We start from the raw sequence: 20,413 nt of genomic DNA, 5'->3' as shown, positions 1-20,413 counted from the left end.
TGATGTTTGTGATTTAGTTGTTGTGGTCATGGTGATAATGGTGGTGCTGGTTGTTGTAGAGATGATGGTGGTGATGTCATTGGTAGTGTTGAAGATCATTTTGATGTGGTTATTGTGGTAGTGGTAGTGATGATAAGTGGTGCTCGTGATGATTGTAACAGTCATGGTGGTAATGCTAGTAGTGGCATTGTAGTGATGATTTTAGCAGTGTTGATATGGTGTCATTGGTCGTTGTGATGACTGTGGTGCAGTCATTGTGGTGGTGGTTATAGAGGTGGTGATGGTTGTTGTGGAGGTGGTAGTGGTGTTATTGGTAGTGGTGAAGATGACTGATGTTTTAATTAATTTATTTTTGCAAAGGTAAACACCCATTGGGCAATAAATGCACATTTTCTATGGGGACCTGGTTACACAATACAAACCTGGTGACCGCAAAATAACAGGAACAATCCCAGAACAACTCGCGTTTCCGAATGGCCAGGTTGTACATCAACGTGGTACAATGAGCATAAGAAGTATTACAAGACCAGTAGAATGCATCGCTTGCGAAAAAATGTTGGGCTTATTAACCGCAACGATTTTGGTAAGATTGTCAAATAACACATTTATGAACTTAAAGGCTGCGAAGCAGAGCGATCAATCGCAGGTCTGCGTGATCGGAATCTGAGATCAATAGTCAATTAAAGTAGGACAAGGATGGGGGTGAGGTTTTAATCCCAAAACTTCGGTTACAATGTGATTGTCATGATGGTGGTGATTCTGTCAGTGGTCGTGGTGTCCATCGGAAGTGGTGATGACTGCGGTGTGGTTATTGTGGTGATTGTGGTGGAATCGTTGAGAATTACCACCGTATTTATTGTAATGGGGAAGCCCTTCGTGGTGGAAATAATGGTTCGCAGTTCCACAAATTTGGCAACCTCAGCACTCAATCAGCTGAATAATAATCATTGGCATGTCACTGTCATTTAAAGTAGGACAAGGATGGGGGTGAGGTTTTAATCCCAAAACTTGGGTTACGATGTGATTGTCATGATGGTGGTGATTCTGTCAGTGGTCGTGGTGTCCATCGGAAGTGGTGATGACTGCGGTGTGGTTATTGTGGTGGTTGTGGTGGAATTGTGGAGAATTACCATGGTATTTTTGGTGGAATTGTTGATTATTACCACCGCATTTATTGTAATGGGGAAGCCCTTCGTGGTGGAAGTAATGGTTCGCAGTTCCACAAATTTGGCAACCTCAGCACTCAATCAGCTGAAGAATAGTCATTGGAGTGTCACTGTGAAGATGGTTATCTGTTTTTTTTTAGACAGCATCTCTGACAGAATCCCTGATTTATTGGCGTGCTATGCCCAAGTAAAAACCCACTTCATGATGACTGATGAATGTCATCATGAACATCTGGCAGTGGCGAGATGTTAACTACCTCACCCTGTATACAGGAGGTTGTGGGTTCGATCCCGAACCTGACGCCTGTATATATGGAGTTTGCATGTTCTCCCCGTGGCAAAAAAGTGTGGATTTTTCTCTGGGTTCTCCGGTTTTTTTTCACTCCACATTTAGAAGCAACATGCGTTTCGAGTATTTGGCTGCTATACATTTCCACGTGATAAGCCACTTTCTTGGGCCTTATGTGCTAAAATAAAAATAATAGTTTGTAGTTTTATTTAACCACTTGTTTAAAGTGTCTAAAATGTATGTTCGGAATGTGTGGAACTGTCCTGCCGTTAGTGGTGGTGATCGTGATGATGCACCTAGCCTGGCACCAGCACCGTGGTGATGTCACTGCCACTTCGTTGCGAAGGCCGGCCGTTGTGTTCTTGTTGAAGTGAATGCAAGTGTGTTTTTATTTATCTGGGCAGTCTTTTATTTTGATTTAAGGCTTTCGTGACTGCAGGGATTCATATTCTTGGTTCTTTCGGTAAAGTCACCTAGAAGGGAAATAATAAAATAATAAAAATATAAAACAATACAATTCTCACGACGTTTCGACTGCAACACAAGAAATAATCAGGTGTGAAATCCACACCTGTTTATGATTGCTTGTGTTGCTTTCGAAACGTCGTGAGAATTTTATTGTTTTATATTTTTATTTTGTTATTATTTCACTGGGCAGTGTTGTTAATAGCGGTTCTTAGTTCAGTTCCATTCATAAATTCCCTCTCCCCCTGCTATTAACATTTTACAAATACTCATCGATGGACCTCCGATGTTTAGCCATGTCTCTTCCTCCACCTCCCGTGTGCGTTCTGGCATTCAGATTAATATGGTGATTGGAATTCTGGTCTTCAATAAACTCGTCACGAGAAACGGCGTACCCGACAAGATCCGGAAGGACGCCCCCCACCGGTGAGTGTGTGTCCGCTCACAGCGGCTGTCAGGTGACTGCCTGTGTGCCTCAAGAGTCACGGTGGCTTGTTGTTGTTGTTAAGTGAGCGTGCGGGTGGATGTGCATGTCGGTGAATGATTGAGCGAGCATGAGAGCGAGCGAGTGTAGGGATCATGTGAACGAGCACGAGTGAGCGTGCACCTCCGATTAGCATGGTTGGCTATATGTACGGTGCAAAAGAAGTTCAACATACAATATGCATACCTATAAGTATGTGAGTGAGCAAGCAGGAAGTGTATGAGTGAGCCCGTGAATGAATGAACGAGAGAGAAGGTCGGTAAGTGAGCGACTGTGAGAGTGAGTCATTGAATAAGCGCGCGAGCGTTTTAGTTATGGGAGTAAGTGAGCGAGCACTGATTCGCGTGTGTGTGTTTGAGCAGTCACCCGGGAGAGCAACCCAACGGCTCCACCCTGCGCTGCTCCAAATGCGGCGCCATGTCCAGCAGCTCCCTGAGAGACTCCACTCACAGCAACGCCATGTGAGTGTAATAAAGCTCGTTGAGGCGACTTCTGGTATCCGGTCTTTTATTCAACTTGCATTACAGCTTTCCTTCACGCTGCTGACAGGCAGCTTGAGAGGGACAGATAGAGAGAGAGACGCACTGCCACGTGGCAACCCGGAGCCCCGCTCACGCGTGGCCCCCTTCCTCTGTTCGTTCCCGTTCTGACCACGTGGCGTACGTCTCCACCCCTATTTAATACCCGGGTCACGTGGTACGTTTCCACCAATTCTCGTTAGCCTCTATGGAATATTCCAGAGGCTCCCGGGACCACGCCCCTGACTCGTCTCCCCATTGGCTGTGGCTAAAGCCAGCAGAACCAATCCTCTACAACCAGCTGTCACCTTTCCATTACGTCAGGGCCACGCCCCAAGGCTTCCCCCCATTGGCTATGAACCAGGACCGGCAGAGCCAATCGTCGTGACGAGTTGTGATCCGTCAACGACCCGGATATAACCTCACATTACATGAGCATCGCCCTCGCTCAGCCCCAGCCGTAACCATTCAACCCCAGGCACATCTTTGACCCGGAGCCGCGACCCATAGTCATAACTCGTTCACTCAGTCACTCATGAATTTTTTCATGCACTCAACCTTCCACTCGTTATGCTTCCTCCCTTACTCCATCTCGCGCTCACCCACCCACCCACCCTCTCGCTCACTCTCCTGCCCAATGTCCCTCCCCGTGGAGCTCGTGTGTGGTGCCCACTGCCTCTCCCTCTCGCTCTCTCACTCGCCCTCTCACTGACCCTCTCAATACTCTCCCTTCTCTCTGTCTACACCCCGAACCCCTAATCGGTCTGCAGGGCCTCCCTGTGGAGCTCGTGCGTGGTGCTGCCTCTGCTCGCGCTCACGTGGATGTCGGCCGTGCTAGCCATCACCGACCGCCGCTCGTCGCTCTTCCAGGTCCTCTTCTCCGTGTTCGACTCGCTGCAGGGCCTCGTCATCACCGCGGTGCACTGCTTCCTGCGGCGCGAGGTGAGCTGCGCCGGGCTCGTGCCAACGTGCGCGCGGCGTCTTCGGAAGCGTTTCGCCCTGTCCCGTGCCGAGACGGTCCTGCAAGTTGTAGGGAGAGCGTTCCGTTCTGCGCCGTGCTCGTACCAACGTGCGCGCGGCGTCTTCGGAAGCGTTTCGCTCTGTCCCGTGCCGCCGAGATGTCCTGCTAGTTGCAGGGTGAGCGTCCCGTTCTGCGCCGTGCTCGTACCAACGTGCGCGCAGCGTCTTCGGAAGCGTTTCGCCCTGTCCCGTGCTGAGACGTCCTGCAAGTTGCAGGGTGAGCGTCCTGTTCACTGCCGAATCTGGGAGTGCGCAAGTGGCTCCGAGTAAATTGAATTTAGGGAGGTGTTTCGATATTTTTGATCTTTTTTAAAGGCATTGTACTCACCGCAGAGAACTGTAGCGACACGACCGCACTCTATGATAGCTGCCGCCAAACTGTGCCACGTGCCCGACCTGCATGGCCTTGTGGGAGCCTCGTGAGCGATGAAGTTAGTTTATTTTTTATTCCGATTTCGTTCCTATGACGTGCACGTACGGTGACGTATGCCATCGGAATAGGAAAGGCTTAATTAGCAGTACGGAAGACGACTCGTTATATCGCAGGATTTGCGAGAGATGGCAGCGGATTGGCGAGGTTAATCATCCAGCAGTGGTTTGGAAATGGCTGATGATGGTGATGATGATAATAATGGAAGCCGACGTGTAGTTTTTGGGGGAAAATGCGTTTTGCATATTTGAAAAAAGTCCTTTTTGGCACCGGTTTGTATCTGGGCAATAACCTTTTGATCAATGTGGCCAGTTTTCAATACAGTTTGATGTGTCATTTATAGAATTATCCCCCCCCCCCCCCCCCCCCACTCCACGTTACAGACCGACAGATGGATGGAGTTAATGGATAAACACTTTCAACCTTGCCTGGAAAGCGCTAAAAATGGACGATAGCTGATACTGGCAATATACAATCGTGCGTCTGTCCCTACTGAACTCCCCTCTCCCCCCCTTCCCCGCTCGTGAAGGTCCAGGTTGCTATCCGTCGCCGTCTCCGAGGCTGTCAGGGGGAGGTGAACGACTGCAGCGTGAATCTTCCCAACGGCCACTCCGTCATGATGGTAAACATCCGTGCACTCAAATCGTCGTCGTCGTCGTTGTCATCGTCGGGCCACGATCGTTTCCACCTCTCGCGGTCTCGTGACGCGGCGAATCGTCCAGCGGCTGCTTGCGCACGAGCCGATTCCGTCGCTCCGTCTCCACGGTGTTTGTGACGAGCGCGTGTGGCAAGGAGGGGGGGGGGGGGTGAGGGCCGTTTGCCGAGACGTGTGTTGTTGTTGATGGGAACGAGGCTCACCGGTTCCTCGGTGATCTCTGCTGATGCTTGCGTTGCCTCTTGATTTTGTTTGGTCTGGCAGGGTTGTGAAAAAAGCTTGGACGGCACTTGCACAGAAGGTAAGCAATGTTCTGAGTCAACGTTTAATAATGATTTTATTTACATCTCAAAACCTTAGTCAAAGACCGTTGATGGTACATCGCTCATCATCAATACCACACGTCCCTGGTTTCCTCCGGTCATAATGAGTCCTGACTCGTTTCCGCGCGGTGACGATGGCTAAAACGAGGTTGCTGCAAACGACAGACTTCCCAGACTCTGTGGATTACCCACAGCACGCCTGAGTGGACTGCCTTGGCTGTGAATATTAAACGAGGCAGTGCGGCCATGCGCTCTGCAGCTAATCTACATGATCATAAACTTCCTTTTGTCTGTGAGTTTTAATAACGATGTTTGACTGTGAGACCTCCTTTACCAGTGGCAAAATATAGTAGTAGGTTTTTACCCTTTAAACTGGTACAAAACTGACACCTTTATACAAGGCATCATGTTTGCAATAACCACAACACAAGCAGTCAAATGCAAACAAAAAGAAACAACTCTGATAATGATAATATGCACTGTCCTTGAAGTTGATTGGTCCACACCAAGGACAGCTTTCCTTAGAGCCTAGTCTCCACTGGTGTTGGACCAGATGACGCCAAAAGGCAGTGCATATTATTACCATTATCAGAGTTGTTTCTTTTTGTTTGCATTCGACTGCTTGTGTTGTGGTTATTGCAAACATGATGCCTTGTATAAAGGTGTCAGTTTTGTACCAGTTTAAAGGGTAAAAACCTACTGCTAAACAATGTTTGACTTTATCGAGAAACATTCATACAATTAAATGTCTCATGTCTCCACGGTTTACTCCTAACTCTTACCACGACGTCTGGCCAGTGATGGAAGCGTAGAGAAAAATGCCTTCTCCCCTTAGCTCCCATCAGTGGAGGTCCTTTTCCACCAGCATTGTCATGAGCTAGTGACTTCAGGGATGCCCCCTTTAGCTTGGATCTCTCTACCAAGACGAACAAACCTCGCTTATTAACGAAAATGTGTACTCTCACATGGCACTGCCACCCAGCCATTCATGTGCATGAGTGCTTGTGTACATGCGTGCGTGGAGAGCGAGCGTGTAGTGGTTAGCGCACTGCGCTATGAGCCTGGCGGCCCGGGTAATATCGGTGAATATTTGAATCGGTTTTGGTCCTCTCCCAGATGGACTCCGCTGTAAATGTGTACCTGGTGCGGTGTGTAAACATCAGCACCGGGGAGACAAAGGCAGTCGGGCGTGGTGTTGGCCACCCCACCCCCTTGCGTGCCGTGCCGGCCGGCCTTTATTTGTGCTCGCTAAAAGCACTTGCCCCGACAGCTCGCTCAAGGCTACACGGGTAAATCTTTGTCTTTGTGCGTGCCCGTCAGACCCCAGCAAGGAGGCCTTGATTGGCCCGGCCTTCCCCGTACTGCACCACCCCCACCTCGACACCGACGCCACTGATGGCGCCCAAGAAGGTAATGATGATGAAGGAGGAGGAGGAGGCGATGACGATGACGGTGGCGATGACTGTGACCACGACGATGCCGACGACGGCAACAACGGCAGCGATGCCGAAGCGGCGGTCGCGCAACCGGCGGACGGAGAGGCGGGCGCAGCCGGGAAGAGTTCTGGAGCCAAACGGGATGGGGCAGCCGGGGCAGCTGGGGAGGGTGACGGGACAGAGGGGCCATCTGGGGATCTTCCTGGGGAGGCCGAGGCCTGTGCCGGGGCAGCGGCAGCCACGGAGGGAGCCGGGGGAGAAGCGGGAACTGGATCTGGAAGCAGAACTGGCGTCGGTCTTGGAGCCGGGTGCCGGGGTGCGCACGTGGGGAGCAACGCTGCACCCGCCCAGCCGGCGCCCCCCAGCCTCGTGGAGTCAGTGCCCCTGCTCACGCAGAGACCCTACACCTACCTGGGCTCGGAGGGCATCAACGAACTGCAGGTGCGTGTGGGGTGATGGTGGTGGGGGGGTGGTGGTGGGGTCCAACAGTGGCGTAGCTATCCAGTGTGCAGGGCGGGTAAATTAAAGGCGGTCACTGCATTGCGCGCTTTCAGAGGTGCTTCTACGGCCGTCTGGAACACTCTTCCTTCCGATATCAGGAAGCCACAGGAGCAGCTATGCAATTTAAATCTAGATTGAAAACTCATTTCTTTAGAACTGCTTTTTGTGTTTAGTTTGTTGGCTTTCCCCCGCAACTCCGATTAGCACACAGTTGGCTATGTGCGGTGGGAAATAAGTTCCACATCTATACATACAAACGGATCTGAACCCACAAATCGTTAGATGTCATTTGCACATCCTCTTCCCCCTTTGGCAGGAGCTTTCTTGCGCTGCTGCTTTTCAGCGGACTCTGTGGCTCGCCAACTCCGTTTAACCCTCTCACACTCCGTCTTTGTTTTTTGAATCCTTTATATTAAGTTCACTTGCTTGCTTGCATGCAAATCTTTCGGTCGTTTTTTAACCCACTTCCCGTGATCCAATCGAGCTGACATTTTGCACACAGACTCGTTGTGCGTGACAATTTATTTTCGTGAAATTTTTTTTCCAAAATTTTCCACTTTTTAGGAAGAAAAAAATTTCATATTTAATTTAAAATACCAATGTGATAAAAATGAAACTCTTACTCAAGAAAAACAGAAATGAATAATCAAATAAAACCGATGCCACGCATATAAAGGATTTATAGTGAAAAACTTTGTTTTTACGGGTTAATTTTTTGTTGTCATTTTGTAGAATTATTGCACGCGGAGGGACGAGGGCGAGGGGTCCGGGAACTCCAGCGACGCCCGCTCGCAGTCGAGCGACGTCACGTCCGCCCCGGTCGCGGGCAACTCGGGGAAGAAGGCGGTGGGCGGAGGGGTCCCCGGGAAGACGGACGCCGGCGACGCGGTGTCCAACGCCAGCGAGAGCTCGCTCGAGGTGCGCACCGCACACCAGAAGTCGCAACCGGGTACCCGATACCCGTACCCTACCCGATACCCGGCTACCCGTATCCAGCCGGGTACGGGTACCCGTTTGCGACCCTGGTGCGGCCGGGTACGGGTAGCCATGTACCCGTTTGCAACCCTGGTGCGGCCGGGTACGGGTACGGGTAGGCCGTGAGTCACTGGTGAGTCACCGTTTGTCACTCATTTCCCAACGTCTTGTCTCTTCTCACAATTCAAGTTCCTAGAATCAACCCACCCGCGTCTGCAACATGGCTTCATCCCAGAGGTCGCAATCAGGTACCCGATACCCGTAGCCTACCCGATACCCGGCCGGGTACAGGTAGCCGGGTATCGGGTAGGGTACGGGTACGGGTACCCGTTTGCGACCCTGGTGCGGCCGGGTACGGGTAAGGAATCAAAACCCGTTTGCGACCTCTGCCGCACACGCGACGCGGCCGCTCCCCCGGGGGCGGCCCGCTAGCTCACCCGGCAAGGCCCTGCGGCGTTGCCCTTCCTTTGACGCGTTGAGCCGTTGGGGCCTGTGTCAGCGATTTGTTTTTGTATAAAACTAAAAAGGCAAGCGCTTTTGGAGGCGGCGAGGGTTGGTGGATTTACACTGCCTGTGAACGCTGAGGTCTAAACTTCAACTCAAAGCGAAACTCTTTTTATTTTACCGCGTAAAGCCCGCTGTGCCTATATAGGTCTTTTCAGAAGCGACCTGGCTACTCTAATGATCTAGATTGAAAACATAAAAAAAACTAATTTCTTTAGAACTGCTTTTGTGGTTTAGTTTGTTGTCTTTCCCCCACACCTCCAATTAGCATGGTTGGCTACGTACGGTGCAAACGAAGTTCTACATAAACACAAGACAAAGATCCCCCTTATAGCCATAACATACTTTTGGAGCAAGTGCTGTTAGAACCTATGAAGGCTGACACGGGACACGGGGGGGGGGGGTGAGTGGCCAGCACCACTGGCCGACCGCCTTTGTCTCTCCTGTGGCGATGTTTACATACCGCACCAGGGAACTCACTTGAGGCTGAGTAAACCTAGGGGAGGCCCAGGACTGTTTCAGATAATCGTCACCGGTGTTGGCCGTGAGTACGAATCGCACACTCTGGTCGCCGGGTTCATAGCGCAGCGTGGTAACCGCTACACCACCGCTCCCCCACACGGACATACACACTTGCACACATTGCAAGGCATGTAAGAGGTGGGACACAGTCAGGATAAGAGGCCTATGCAGAACTTGTTTTGTAATATCATCTTCTGGAACAATTCACTGACGCAGGGTGTGATGCACTGCTAGCCGCCGAACTCTCAATAGAAACATTGTTCCATCTCTTGACAACATGATAGCACGTTTGGACTAAAATCGGGAGATGTTTTCGGTTAATTTCTGGCGGAATGGAATTTGCTCAGATCGTGACTTGTGACGTTGTTTTTTGTGTTTCCACTTTTAGCGACGAAAGTCCAAGTACTCCGACCTGGATTTTGAGGTCAGTGCAACTTGCAGCGATTACCCTGTGTTTACAGAGGTGGGGAAGGGGGGGGGCGGGTGACGCAGAGGTCAGGTAGCCGAGCCGCTGGGTTCGAACCTGGGTTTCAGCCGCCTGTGGTGATTAAATACTTGGTGTCCCTCCCAGTTTCATTAGTTTGTGGTGTCAGCTCGGTCACCAATAACTGCATAGACACAGAAAAAAAAATCTCCATCATATTAAAGGTGTCTTCACATTTTTATGAATTATTTTAAAAAATTTCAGCTCTGGGAAAATAATTCGTGTCACTCGATTATTTAGAATTGTGAATGTTGTGTTTACTCTCCAACACACCGGTGTGCTGAAGTAGTAACTAATTTGCACGTTTTGTTTACGTGACAAACCTTGCCTAATTAGCTGTGTCAGTTGGTGGCGGTTTTAATGACACAAAATTTATATATTCACGCGATCAAACCCCACAAAAACCTTTACGGATGATATTGGTCGCGAAAGCCTCCTACGTTCATAATCAACGTTTTTGGGTTAGATCGCGTTATTTATAAATGTGTCATAACCCTCCACCACCCGACACGGCCAATCAGCAAAAAAGTGTCACGTTGACAAAAGACAAATTCGTTCACTGCTTTAGCCCACCGGTGTGTTGAAGCGTGAAACCACAACATTTAAAATGTTTGAGTAGCACGACATTTCGCTGGTAATTGCATCCAGCATCATCGGGCAATTCGCCAGAATGGTGAGGCTCTGCTCTTGCTTCCGGCCTTAAATAGAGCAGCAGCAGCAGGGTGACGTCATCATTTGGCTCATCAGGTGCAACGATTTATACTAGATTAGAAATCGGGCAATTGTTACGATGTGAGTTGTAGATTAGTAATCAGTTGTAATGTGTGTTATTGTAATTATATTCTACGTTATTAGTTACGCTGCGTGGTTGTCCGCCCGTCGAATCAGCTGCACCATTTACGGAGACCTCTTCCATTACGCCGGCTCTCAAATTGTTGCTGATGCCGGAACGAATTTTCAAAGTGCGCGCGACTTTGTAATCGTAGCACGCGCGCGCTCATCGGTTGAACGGCTGATTTAATATTTGACGAAAATGTCGGGCGGTGACGGATCAAGCGTGGTAGCGCGTCCGCCCGCTGATCGCTGCCGAGCTTGACGGTTCGAATCCAGCGGCCGCCCCTGGTTAACGTCCGCGGCGTGTTTGTTACCGTCAGCTTCGCTCGCAACGGACGCTAGAGATCGCTTGACGTCGTTCGCGAGAGAGCAGTAGGCCACCGTGCACCGGCGTCACGATCCAAATTTTGTCAAATTGAAGAATTAAATTTCGATTTAAAGCTTTCGTGACTGCAGGGATTCATCTTCTTGGTTTTTTCGGTAAAGTCACGTAGAAGGGAAGTAATAAAATAATTCTCACGACGTTTCGGCCACAACGCAAGCAGCCGTCCTCAGGTGAAGAACAGGTCTGTCGAGAAGACAGAGTCTGAATGACAACCCCAGGCTTGGAGCGCCTTTTTAAGCTGGGTTGGAGGGGGGGAAGAGCGCCTTGACAAATTAATTTGCATATCAAGAGGAATTTAGCATATATATAAGCTGGGTTGGAGGTGGAAGAAGAATTACAATTTGGCACATTTGACTCGATTGGAGATATACATGCTGGCAGCAGCAGCAGCAGTAGTAACTTGGCAGGACCCTTCTGAAAAAGTCGCGAGACTCGATGAGTCCGTCCTGGGTAAATGGCCAATAATAGTCATGTGTGGTATAGAATATTTACCAAACTATTAAACTATTTTTATTTTACCAGGTAAGGCCCACTGAGCTGTCTAGCTCTTTCAGAAGCGACCTGGCCACAAATGATAGCTCAACGAAGTGGCTTATCATGAGGAAATGTACAGCAGACAAATACTCTAAGCGCACGTTTTTAAATGTGGAGGGAAAAACCGGACGACCAGGAGAAAAATCCACGTGACCACGGGGGAGAACATGCAAACTCCAATTAGAACAGGCATCAGGGTCGGGGTCAAACCCACTTACCCCCTGTATACTAGGCGAGGTAGTTAACATTTTGCCACCGTGGTTGTGTTGTAGAAGTATAAACAAGATGAATTGTTACATCTTGATACGGTAATTTTGCTGTGACGGCTCCACCTGAAGACGGAGGCTTGTGTCGCCTCCGAAACGTCGTGATTTAATTTAGTTGTTTTCTTTTTTAACCTGCGCGACTTTACGAAAACTTCAAATCTAGAATTAAGATGTATTGCCCTTATCATCCACAAAACGAACGTCCTACACACACCTCATTTGATCTATTCTGGAGAAAGAACGGCGGCGACGATGATGATGGTCAACCCTCATCAGAGCACTCGCCACACGTTCACCACACGCTCACCACACGCTCACCACACGCTCACCACACGCTCACCACAAGCTCACCACACGCTCACCACACGCTCACCACACGCTCGCCACACGCTCACCACACGCTCGCCACACGCTCACCACACGCTCACCACACGCTCGCCACACGCTCGCCACACGCTCACCACACGCTCACCACACGCTCACCACACACTCACCACACTCGCCACACGCTCACCACACGCTCGCCACACGCTCGCCACACGCTCCCCACACGCTCACCACACGCTCACCACCGAGCCGGCCATTGCGTGACGGTTGCGTAAACCATCACACGAACTCCGGTGAAGCTCGCAGCAGCGGCTTTTAGCTGCCAGCCATCGAACAAAGACAGTCACCGCTTTGCGAGCTTTCAGATCCGCTTCTGCGGCCGTCTGCAGTGCTCTTATCATATTCGGAAGCCACTGGAGCAATGAACTTTGAAATCATCGAGATTGACAACTCGTTTCTTTGAGAACTGCTTTTTTAGTTTCGTTTGTTGCCCTTTCCCCCCCCCCTCATACCTCCGATTAGCACGGTCGGCTACGTTCGGTGCGAATGAAATCCCAACATGCACACACATCCGGACGTTGACTCTCGTGATCGCGAGGCGCGCGGTCAGGTTTCGGTAGGCGCGCAAAAAAAAAAACGCGTTTGACCGTTGCGTCCGCCCCTTCTTGCCGCCTGCAGAAAATCATGCACACGAGAAAGAGACACAAGGAGATGTTGAACCAGCCGTTCATGGACAAAGACACCGTCAAGGTGGACTCGGAGGTAAAGGATGTGAAGTCTCGGCGATCATCGCTGGACGTTGGTGCTGCGGCTGATGCCGCGGTTAGTGTTGTGGGTTTTTTCTGCGTTCGTGGTGGGTTAAGAGCGGAGGTGGCTGTGCTGCCGCTGCTGCTGCTGGTGGTGTTGGCTGCCTGTAAGTAATCCAGCAGGTTTTCCACCTTTTTTCTGGCAACAAAACAGCTGTGTTAAGATGTTTAAACACCAAAATGAAACCTTTTACAAAGAATCATGTCTGCATTAACCACAATACGTGTGGTTTGAATGCAAAAAAAAAATACTCTTGTATATGCATTGTCTTTGAAACTGATTGGTCCACACCAGAGACAGCTTTCTTTGGAGCCTCGTCTCAAAAGGTGTTAGACCAGAGGACACCAAAAGTTGTACAGTACAAAGACAATGCACGATCAGAGTAATGAGAGCTCGGGGTGAGCATCTACATCATGGGAACTCCTTTGCCAGTAGCAAAATATGAGAATAGGTTTTCCCTGGCGAAGGTTGGCGGATCACCACGCAGATGCTGCTGCACAACCCCCGTCTTTACGGGATCGACTGTTTGTGTCCGCCCTTTGCACGCGAGATTTTTCTCCGGGCGCTCCGATTTCCTCCCACATTTTTAAACATTTCTTTAATTGACCGAGAACGCCTTCAGATATGGAGGACCATAGAACTCTTGGGCAGTTGTTGGTGCTGGCTCCACTGCGTGGCCGCGGCTGCTGCTGCCTAACTCTTTGGTTCTTTCGGTAAAGTCTCAAATTTAGCATTCTCAGGAAGAACGTAATCAAGCAGTTAGGGTGTTGACTGTTATGTTATCCGACTCTCTGTTGTATTACATTACATTTCTAAGTGTACTAGATTTGTGTTTCTATTTCATTTATACCTGATGATGATTGCTTGTGTTGCAATCGAAACGTCGTATGCTAGTATTTAATTTATTATTTTCTCTTTCTACGCGACTTTACCGAAAGAACCAAAGAGTAATTCCTGCAGTCACGAAAGCTCCAAACTAAGTTGGCTGCTGCCTTCACCAGCTCGGCTCGGGTTCCTCCTCGCGCCTTCTGTCCGTTGCTGGATGAACGCCTCCTGAGCATCAGTATCAGGGATATATGGCCAGCGTCGTGGTTATTGTTACGGTTTATTATTAGGGTCGGTATCGGGGCTGTGGTTAGCGGGTTTTTTTTATAGGGTTGGAGTCAGCGTTCTTTTGTCGGCGTCATCGTTAGTGTTGACGTTGGGGTCGTGGTGATCAGTCACTCTATCCCAGGGGTCGGCAACCAAAACAACAAGAGGAGACAATTTTTTCGGGACTTCTGTACAAAAAAAAAACAATATTTCAAGAGCCGTCACGAAACGGTCCTTGAAGAGCCACCGCGTGCGGTTCCGGAGCCGCAGTTTGCCTTCCCCTCCATGGTGAACTAGACTCCCATGGTGGACTAAACTCCCATGGTAAACTAAACTCCCATGGTGAACTGCACTCCCATGGTAAACTGGAGACTGGACTCCCATGGTAAACTGGACTCCAATGGTGAACTGGACTCCCATGGTAAACTGGACTCCCATGGTGAACTGGACTCCCATGGTGAGCTGGACTCCCATGGTGAACTGGACTCCCATGGTGAACTGGACTCCCATGGTGAGCTGGACTCCCATGGTGAACTGGACTCCCATGGAGAACTGACTCCCATGGTGAACTGCACTCCCATGATGAACTGGACTCCCATGGTGAGCTGGACTCCCATGGTGAGCTGGACTCCCATGGTAAACTGGACTCCCATGGTAAACTGGACTCCCATGGTGAGCTGGACTCCCATGGTGAACTGGACTCCCATGGTGAGCTGGACTCCCATGGTAAACTGGACTCCCATGGTGAACTGGACTCCCATGGTGAGCTGGACTCTCATTGTGAACTGCACTCCCATGGTGAGTTGGACTCCCACGGTGAACTGGACTCCCACGGTGAACTGGACTCCCACGGTGAACTGGACTACCATGGTGAACTGGACTCCCATGGTGAACTGGCCAAGAGCCTGCACTGCAGTCCTTGAAGTGCCACCGCGTGCGGCTCCGAAGCCGCAGGCTGCCGACACGCCGCTCTATACCATCGCCCGTATCGTGTCTCTCATAATCGCTCGGACTGTTGTCGCCAGTGATTGCCCCTAAAGTTGCCCGCGTGTTAGCAAGGCCTTAACGGTGTGGTGGGGGGGCGGGGGGAGAAGGTGGGTAGGGACGGGGGTCGGGGCGCAAGGGGCAAGGGGGTAACGGGGCCGCGCCGCGCTGCGGTCAGCACACGCCGATCGTAATTCCCAACTCGCGATTATTCCCGCAGGAGCCGCTGCGGAGCAGGACGGCTCAACCTGCGCACGCCGCTCCGCACCCGTCGCACCCACACATGCAGCAGCCGCTGTCCGCCCAGCAGCAGCAGCAGCAGCAACAGCAGCTGCTTCTGCTGTCGCTGCAGCAGCCGCACCCGACGCAGCCACTGATGCAGCAGCAACCGCTCACTCACGCGCTCCACCAGCAGCAGCAGCTGCAGTTGCTGTCGCTCCAGCAAGCGCATCAGCAAGGGCACGCGACGCATCAGGCGCACCCCCTGTTGCCGCCCCCCTACGCCCACGGCGGGGGAGGGGTCCCGCGTATCCCCGGCCTTCACCAGGGCGGCCCCCCCCTCCTCTTCCCCCAAGCGAGCACTCGGCGCCCGCCGGCCTATACCCCGTGCCCCGCCCCCTCTTCCTCCGCCTCCTCTTCCGCCTCCTCCTCGTCCGCTGCTACCTGCTGCTCGGCGGCTGTTGCAGGGCAGCAGCAGAAGCATCAGCAGAAGCAGCAGCAGCAGCAGCTGCCGCCCCCTCTGCCGTTGCGCCCCCCGCGGCGATCGGTGGAGTGCGAGCGGCCCGGGGCGGAGTTGCCGCTGGTCTACCAGGAGGGCGACCTGCAGACGGAGGTGTGATGGTGACGGTGGTGACGGTGGCGGCGGTGACACTGGTAACGGTGATGTTGACGGTGATAACACTGACAATGATGATGATGACGGTGGTGGTGATGGTGGTGATCGTGGTGATGGTGGCGGTGACACTGGTAATGGTGACTGTGGTGGTGGCGGTGACCGTTGTAACACTGGCAGCAACGGCGACAAAAGTGGTGTCGATGGTGATGGGAATGACATTGGTGGTGGTGACGGTGGCGATGACGCCCGGGGATGGTTATAGGAATGGCGATAACAATGTTGATGGTGACAACGATGATAATGATGGTGGTGGTCACGAGAATGGTGGTGGCGATAGCACTGGTCACACTGATGCCGGTGATGGTAGCGACGGTGGGTGATGGCGGTGGTGGCGGCGGCGCATTGATGACGATGGGCATAGCAACAGTGGCGGCGGTGATATTGTTGTGGCGTGACCATGGCGACGGTGACGATGGTCGTGGATGCGACGGCGATGACGTGGATAACGACAGCAGCAGCAGCGATGATGGTGATGTTGCTGATAATGACTGATGATGATATGAAGACAACAATGAACCCTCTCTGCTGCTGGTGTGAAGTGATGGTGACGGTGGTCATGGTGGTGACGACGGTGGTGGTGGTGATGGTGACGGTGGTCATGGTGGTGACGACGGTGGTGACGACGGTGGTGGTGACGGTGGTCATGGTGGTGACGACGCTGGTGGTGGTGAATGACGGTGGTGGTGGCGGTGGTCATGGTGGTGATGGTGATGGTGACGGTGGCCATGTTGGTGACGACGGTGGTGGTGACGGTGGTCATGGTGGTGATGGTGGTGACGACGTTGATGGTGACTGTGGTGGTGGCGGTGGTGGTGGTGACGACGGTGGTGGTGGTGATGACGACGGTGGTGGTGGCGGTGACGACGGTGGTGACGACGGTGGTGGTGGTGAATGACGGTGGTGGTGGCGGTGGTGATGGTGACGACGGTGATGGTGGTCGTGGTGGTGGAGAGGGCAACACGATTGACCGACTCGTACTTTGAGACGGCACATTGCATTGGGTGTCACTCGTAGAACACTGGATATTTTTTGTTATATTATCATATACAATCCATTGTTCATTCGCAGAGTCAAACAGTCTCTTAGCCAGTCTTAAGACGCAGACATGTAGAGTAAACACACGTTTTTATCTGTGTTTGAGGCAATGTTAATGATGATGGTGCCAAGTTGTTTTACAAATCATATCTATATATGTTGCGTGCACTTAATCTACTGTCAAGACGATCGCTTCTATATTTTATTGACCCAGTACAGCAAGTAGGTTGTTCAAGGTTCTCTTGCCATAGTTGAGTTTTGCAAGTTATTCCCGTACCCTACACGTGGCTTTCTCCAGGCACTGCTTATGTTGGTACTAAACGTTCGTCTTCTAAAAGTAATTGGCCAAACATCCCAATGCAAAGATGCTCCTTAATACTGGGTAATAGTTTTTTTTTTATCTGAAAAATTCAATGCTTACGAGATGGATTCCATTACATTTGAATGCAGGCAATTATGCAAATCTGGCATGTCCATTTTATTTTAATTAACATGCCATGGTAGACTTTAATTTGATTCGAATCGTTTTCATTATGAATGTTACTTTGTGTGCATGTCTGTACGTACACGTGTGTGTGTGTGTGTAACCACAGCGGCAGTGAATTGGTTAGCGCTACGAACCCGGCCACCTGAATTCGATTTCCACTCACGGCCAACACCCAGTGACGATTATCTGAATCGGTCCTGGGCTTCCCCTAGGTCGACTCTGCCTCAAATAAATACCTGGTGCAGTGTATAAACATCGCCATTGGGGAGACAAAGGCGGCCGGGCGTGGTAATGGCCACCCACCCCCTCGTGTGCCATGCCGGGTTTCGTAGGTGCTCGCTAACAGCACTTTCCCCAACAGTCTGTTTAGGCTATACGGGGATCTTTGTTTTGTGTGTAAACACACACGTATACGCACAGGATACACACCTACCAATGCTGTGAATGCATCGGTTCCTGTATTGTACATATGTATCAGTGTGTACATATTCTTGTGTATATAGATGTGTACATATCGCTATAGGTTACATGGGGAGCGGTGGAGCAGATGTTCACACACCACACCACGAATCCCGGCAACCCGAGTTCGATTCCTAGCCGCGATGCACGTCACCATTTAGTAACTGCACTGGCCTGGGCCACCGCTAGGTTGACTCTGCCTGAAGTAATACCAGGTGTGGCAGTGCTGTTAGTGGTTGTGGGTCTTGATAATATATCAGCCTTGGGTTGGAGACTAGGTGGCTGGGTGTGTGAGTTGTTTGTGTGTGCGAGTATCTTTGTGTGTGTGTGTAGGGAGCGGCGGCATCGCGGTTAGCGCCACGATGCGCTACGAATCTGGCGACCCGGGTTTGATTCCCGCTCACGGCCAACACCCAGTGACGATCATCTGAACCGGTCCCGGGCCTCCCCTAGGTCGACTTGGCATCAAATGAGTACCTGGTGCGGTGTGTACATCATCGGCACTCGGGAGACAAAGGCGGCCGGGCGTGGTGTTGGCCACCCACCCCCTCGTGTGCCGTGCCATCCTATATAGATGCTCGCTAACAGCACTTGCCCCAACAATCTGTTAAGGCTATAAGGGGCGATCTTTATCTTTGGTGCAGTGCTTTAGTGCACCGCACTACGAACCCAGCGACTCGAATTCAATTTCCACTCTGGTCCTAGACCTCCCTGAAGTTGACTCGACCGGGTTGAACAGCCCGTGCAGTGTCGAAACATCAGCATTGGGGAGACATAGGTGCTCGCTCACAGCACTTGTCCCAAAAGTGTGTTTAGGCTATATGGGGGGGGTCTTTGTCTTTTGTGTGCGAGTGCATGTGTGCATGTGTGCGCGAGTGTGATCTTAGTGGCGGAGTAGGGTCTGAACCTGTCCTGGGGTTCCCCTATGTCAACTCGGCCTTCAATGAGTACCTGGTACCGCTCGCAATGAGTGCGGGTGGCGTGGGTAGAGATTCTCCGGCCGGCCGGTCCGGCGGGCGGGCGGGTCTGGTTTCGGCCACGTCACTCTCCTCGCGCGTCCTGCCGACCTTAATGGGTGCTCGCCAACAGCCGTAGCTCGGTCCGTCCAGGCTGTTGTGTGGAGATGCTTGTCTTGTGTATGTCAGGCGCACGCGGCCGCACACGCGCGCGCGTGAGTGCGGGTTCCATCGGTTGCGAGCGCGGTGACGACGGTGATGATTTGCAACCTCGGGTCGTGATTCACCGTTGGCGTAATTGGCGAGAGCCTTGGGGTGGCAGTCGGTCGCGAATTGTCGGTTAGTCGCCAAATAGTGGTTTGCACATTTTGTTTGTGTTTAATCGCATGTCGTTACGTTATTTGTAGCGTTAATTTATACGTACTGGCGTTACGCGGGCGATCGACCGTTGGATGACACTGCACGTGATGGACGGGGGGGGGGGGTGGAGGTTTCTGTGTCCGGTGAAACGTGAGTTCTCAATCTGACGCGACGACGGTTCTGCATCGGGTGAAATGGCTCGTCATGAGATGGGCCGATGGTTCTGCATCGGATTCAACACCCGTTCTCTGTTCGGTGCACAGACTCTGTACAACAGCAAGCGTGCTGTATCGGATGAAACGGGGATTCCGTATCGGATGAGACGAGGGTTCTGGATCGGATGAGTGTCCGCCGGTAATGCCATTTTAAACCATAAACTATCTCTTGAACTCCCGAAACCAATCCGGATCAATCCCGAGTCCTTTTTAAAAATCAACATCGATCGATATCCAATCACCAATGCTTGTTGCGGCTCCGGGTATCGGAAACATTTTTTTTTTAACCTTTGCTAAAGAGAGAGTCAAATGTACGTTTGCCACTTTTATCACTTTATTAAAAGAGGATTATAAGGGAGATGTGGAATAAGTAAATAAACACGATTAATAAAAGCTGTACATAGTCATATATATTGATAACTAAATAATAAATCACTTGAAAAAAAAAACCACGTGGACTGGATTAAATTAAAAGAGCGGTGTTGGCCAAAACAGTTTTTTTTTATGTTTCTTGGTCTCTGTCTCTGTTGTTTATTTCACAGAGTTTGCATTGAGTGTGTGTTTTTACAGGATAAAGAGACGGGGGGAGGGGGGGGGAGTAGAACGAGAAGATGCATGGATGGAGAGAGAAAGAGAAGCAGGGAGAGATGGGGAGAGAGAGGAGAGTGTGGAGCGTGTCTTTGAATCCAGAGCGACTGCGAGAGTGTGTCTGTTGATCTGAACAGGTCCTGGGCCTCCCCTAGGTCGACTCAGCCTCCAAATGAGTACCTGGTGCGATGTGTAAACATCGCCACTTAGGGAGACAAAGGCGGCCGGGCGTTGTGTTGGTTACCTACCCCCCTCGTGTACCGTTCCGGCCTTCATAGGTGCTCGCTAACAGCACTTGCCCCTACAGTCTGTTAAGGCTATATGGGGGAGCTTTGTCTTTGTAGCTGCGTGTGTGTACGCTCGAGTGGTAGTGTAGTGGTTTGCGTGCTGCGCTACAAACCCGAGTTCGATTCCCGC

The 20,413-nt window shown here is 51.2% G+C and overlaps 1 protein-coding gene across 1 annotated transcript in view; it reads left to right on the top strand.

Annotated features, from left to right (window-relative positions):
- Positions 1-19,905, top strand: part of LOC133340836 (uncharacterized) — a 32,801-nt gene extending 12,896 nt beyond the window's left edge. Inside the window, exons 7-16 of the mRNA XM_061549262.1 lie at positions 2,258-2,346; positions 2,767-2,865; positions 3,693-3,864; positions 4,902-4,994; positions 5,292-5,328; positions 6,671-7,227; positions 8,020-8,205; positions 9,677-9,712; positions 12,797-12,880; positions 15,222-19,905. Coding sequence (XP_061405246.1) covers positions 2,258-2,346; positions 2,767-2,865; positions 3,693-3,864; positions 4,902-4,994; positions 5,292-5,328; positions 6,671-7,227; positions 8,020-8,205; positions 9,677-9,712; positions 12,797-12,880; positions 15,222-15,839 — 1,971 coding nt within the window. The 3' untranslated portion in view covers positions 15,840-19,905. The remainder of the gene's footprint in view (positions 1-2,257; positions 2,347-2,766; positions 2,866-3,692; positions 3,865-4,901; positions 4,995-5,291; positions 5,329-6,670; positions 7,228-8,019; positions 8,206-9,676; positions 9,713-12,796; positions 12,881-15,221) is intronic.
- Positions 19,906-20,413: the final 508 nt, after the last annotated feature.

The sequence above is a fragment of the Lethenteron reissneri genome, chromosome 10 (assembly GCF_015708825.2).
Source record: "Lethenteron reissneri isolate LAM-NWPU_2019-01 chromosome 10, ASM1570882v1, whole genome shotgun sequence".
Lineage (NCBI taxonomy): Eukaryota > Metazoa > Chordata > Hyperoartia > Petromyzontiformes > Petromyzontidae > Lethenteron > Lethenteron reissneri.
The sequence above is the reverse complement of the archived record's forward strand: the minus strand, read 5'-3'. Positions and strand labels throughout refer to the sequence as shown.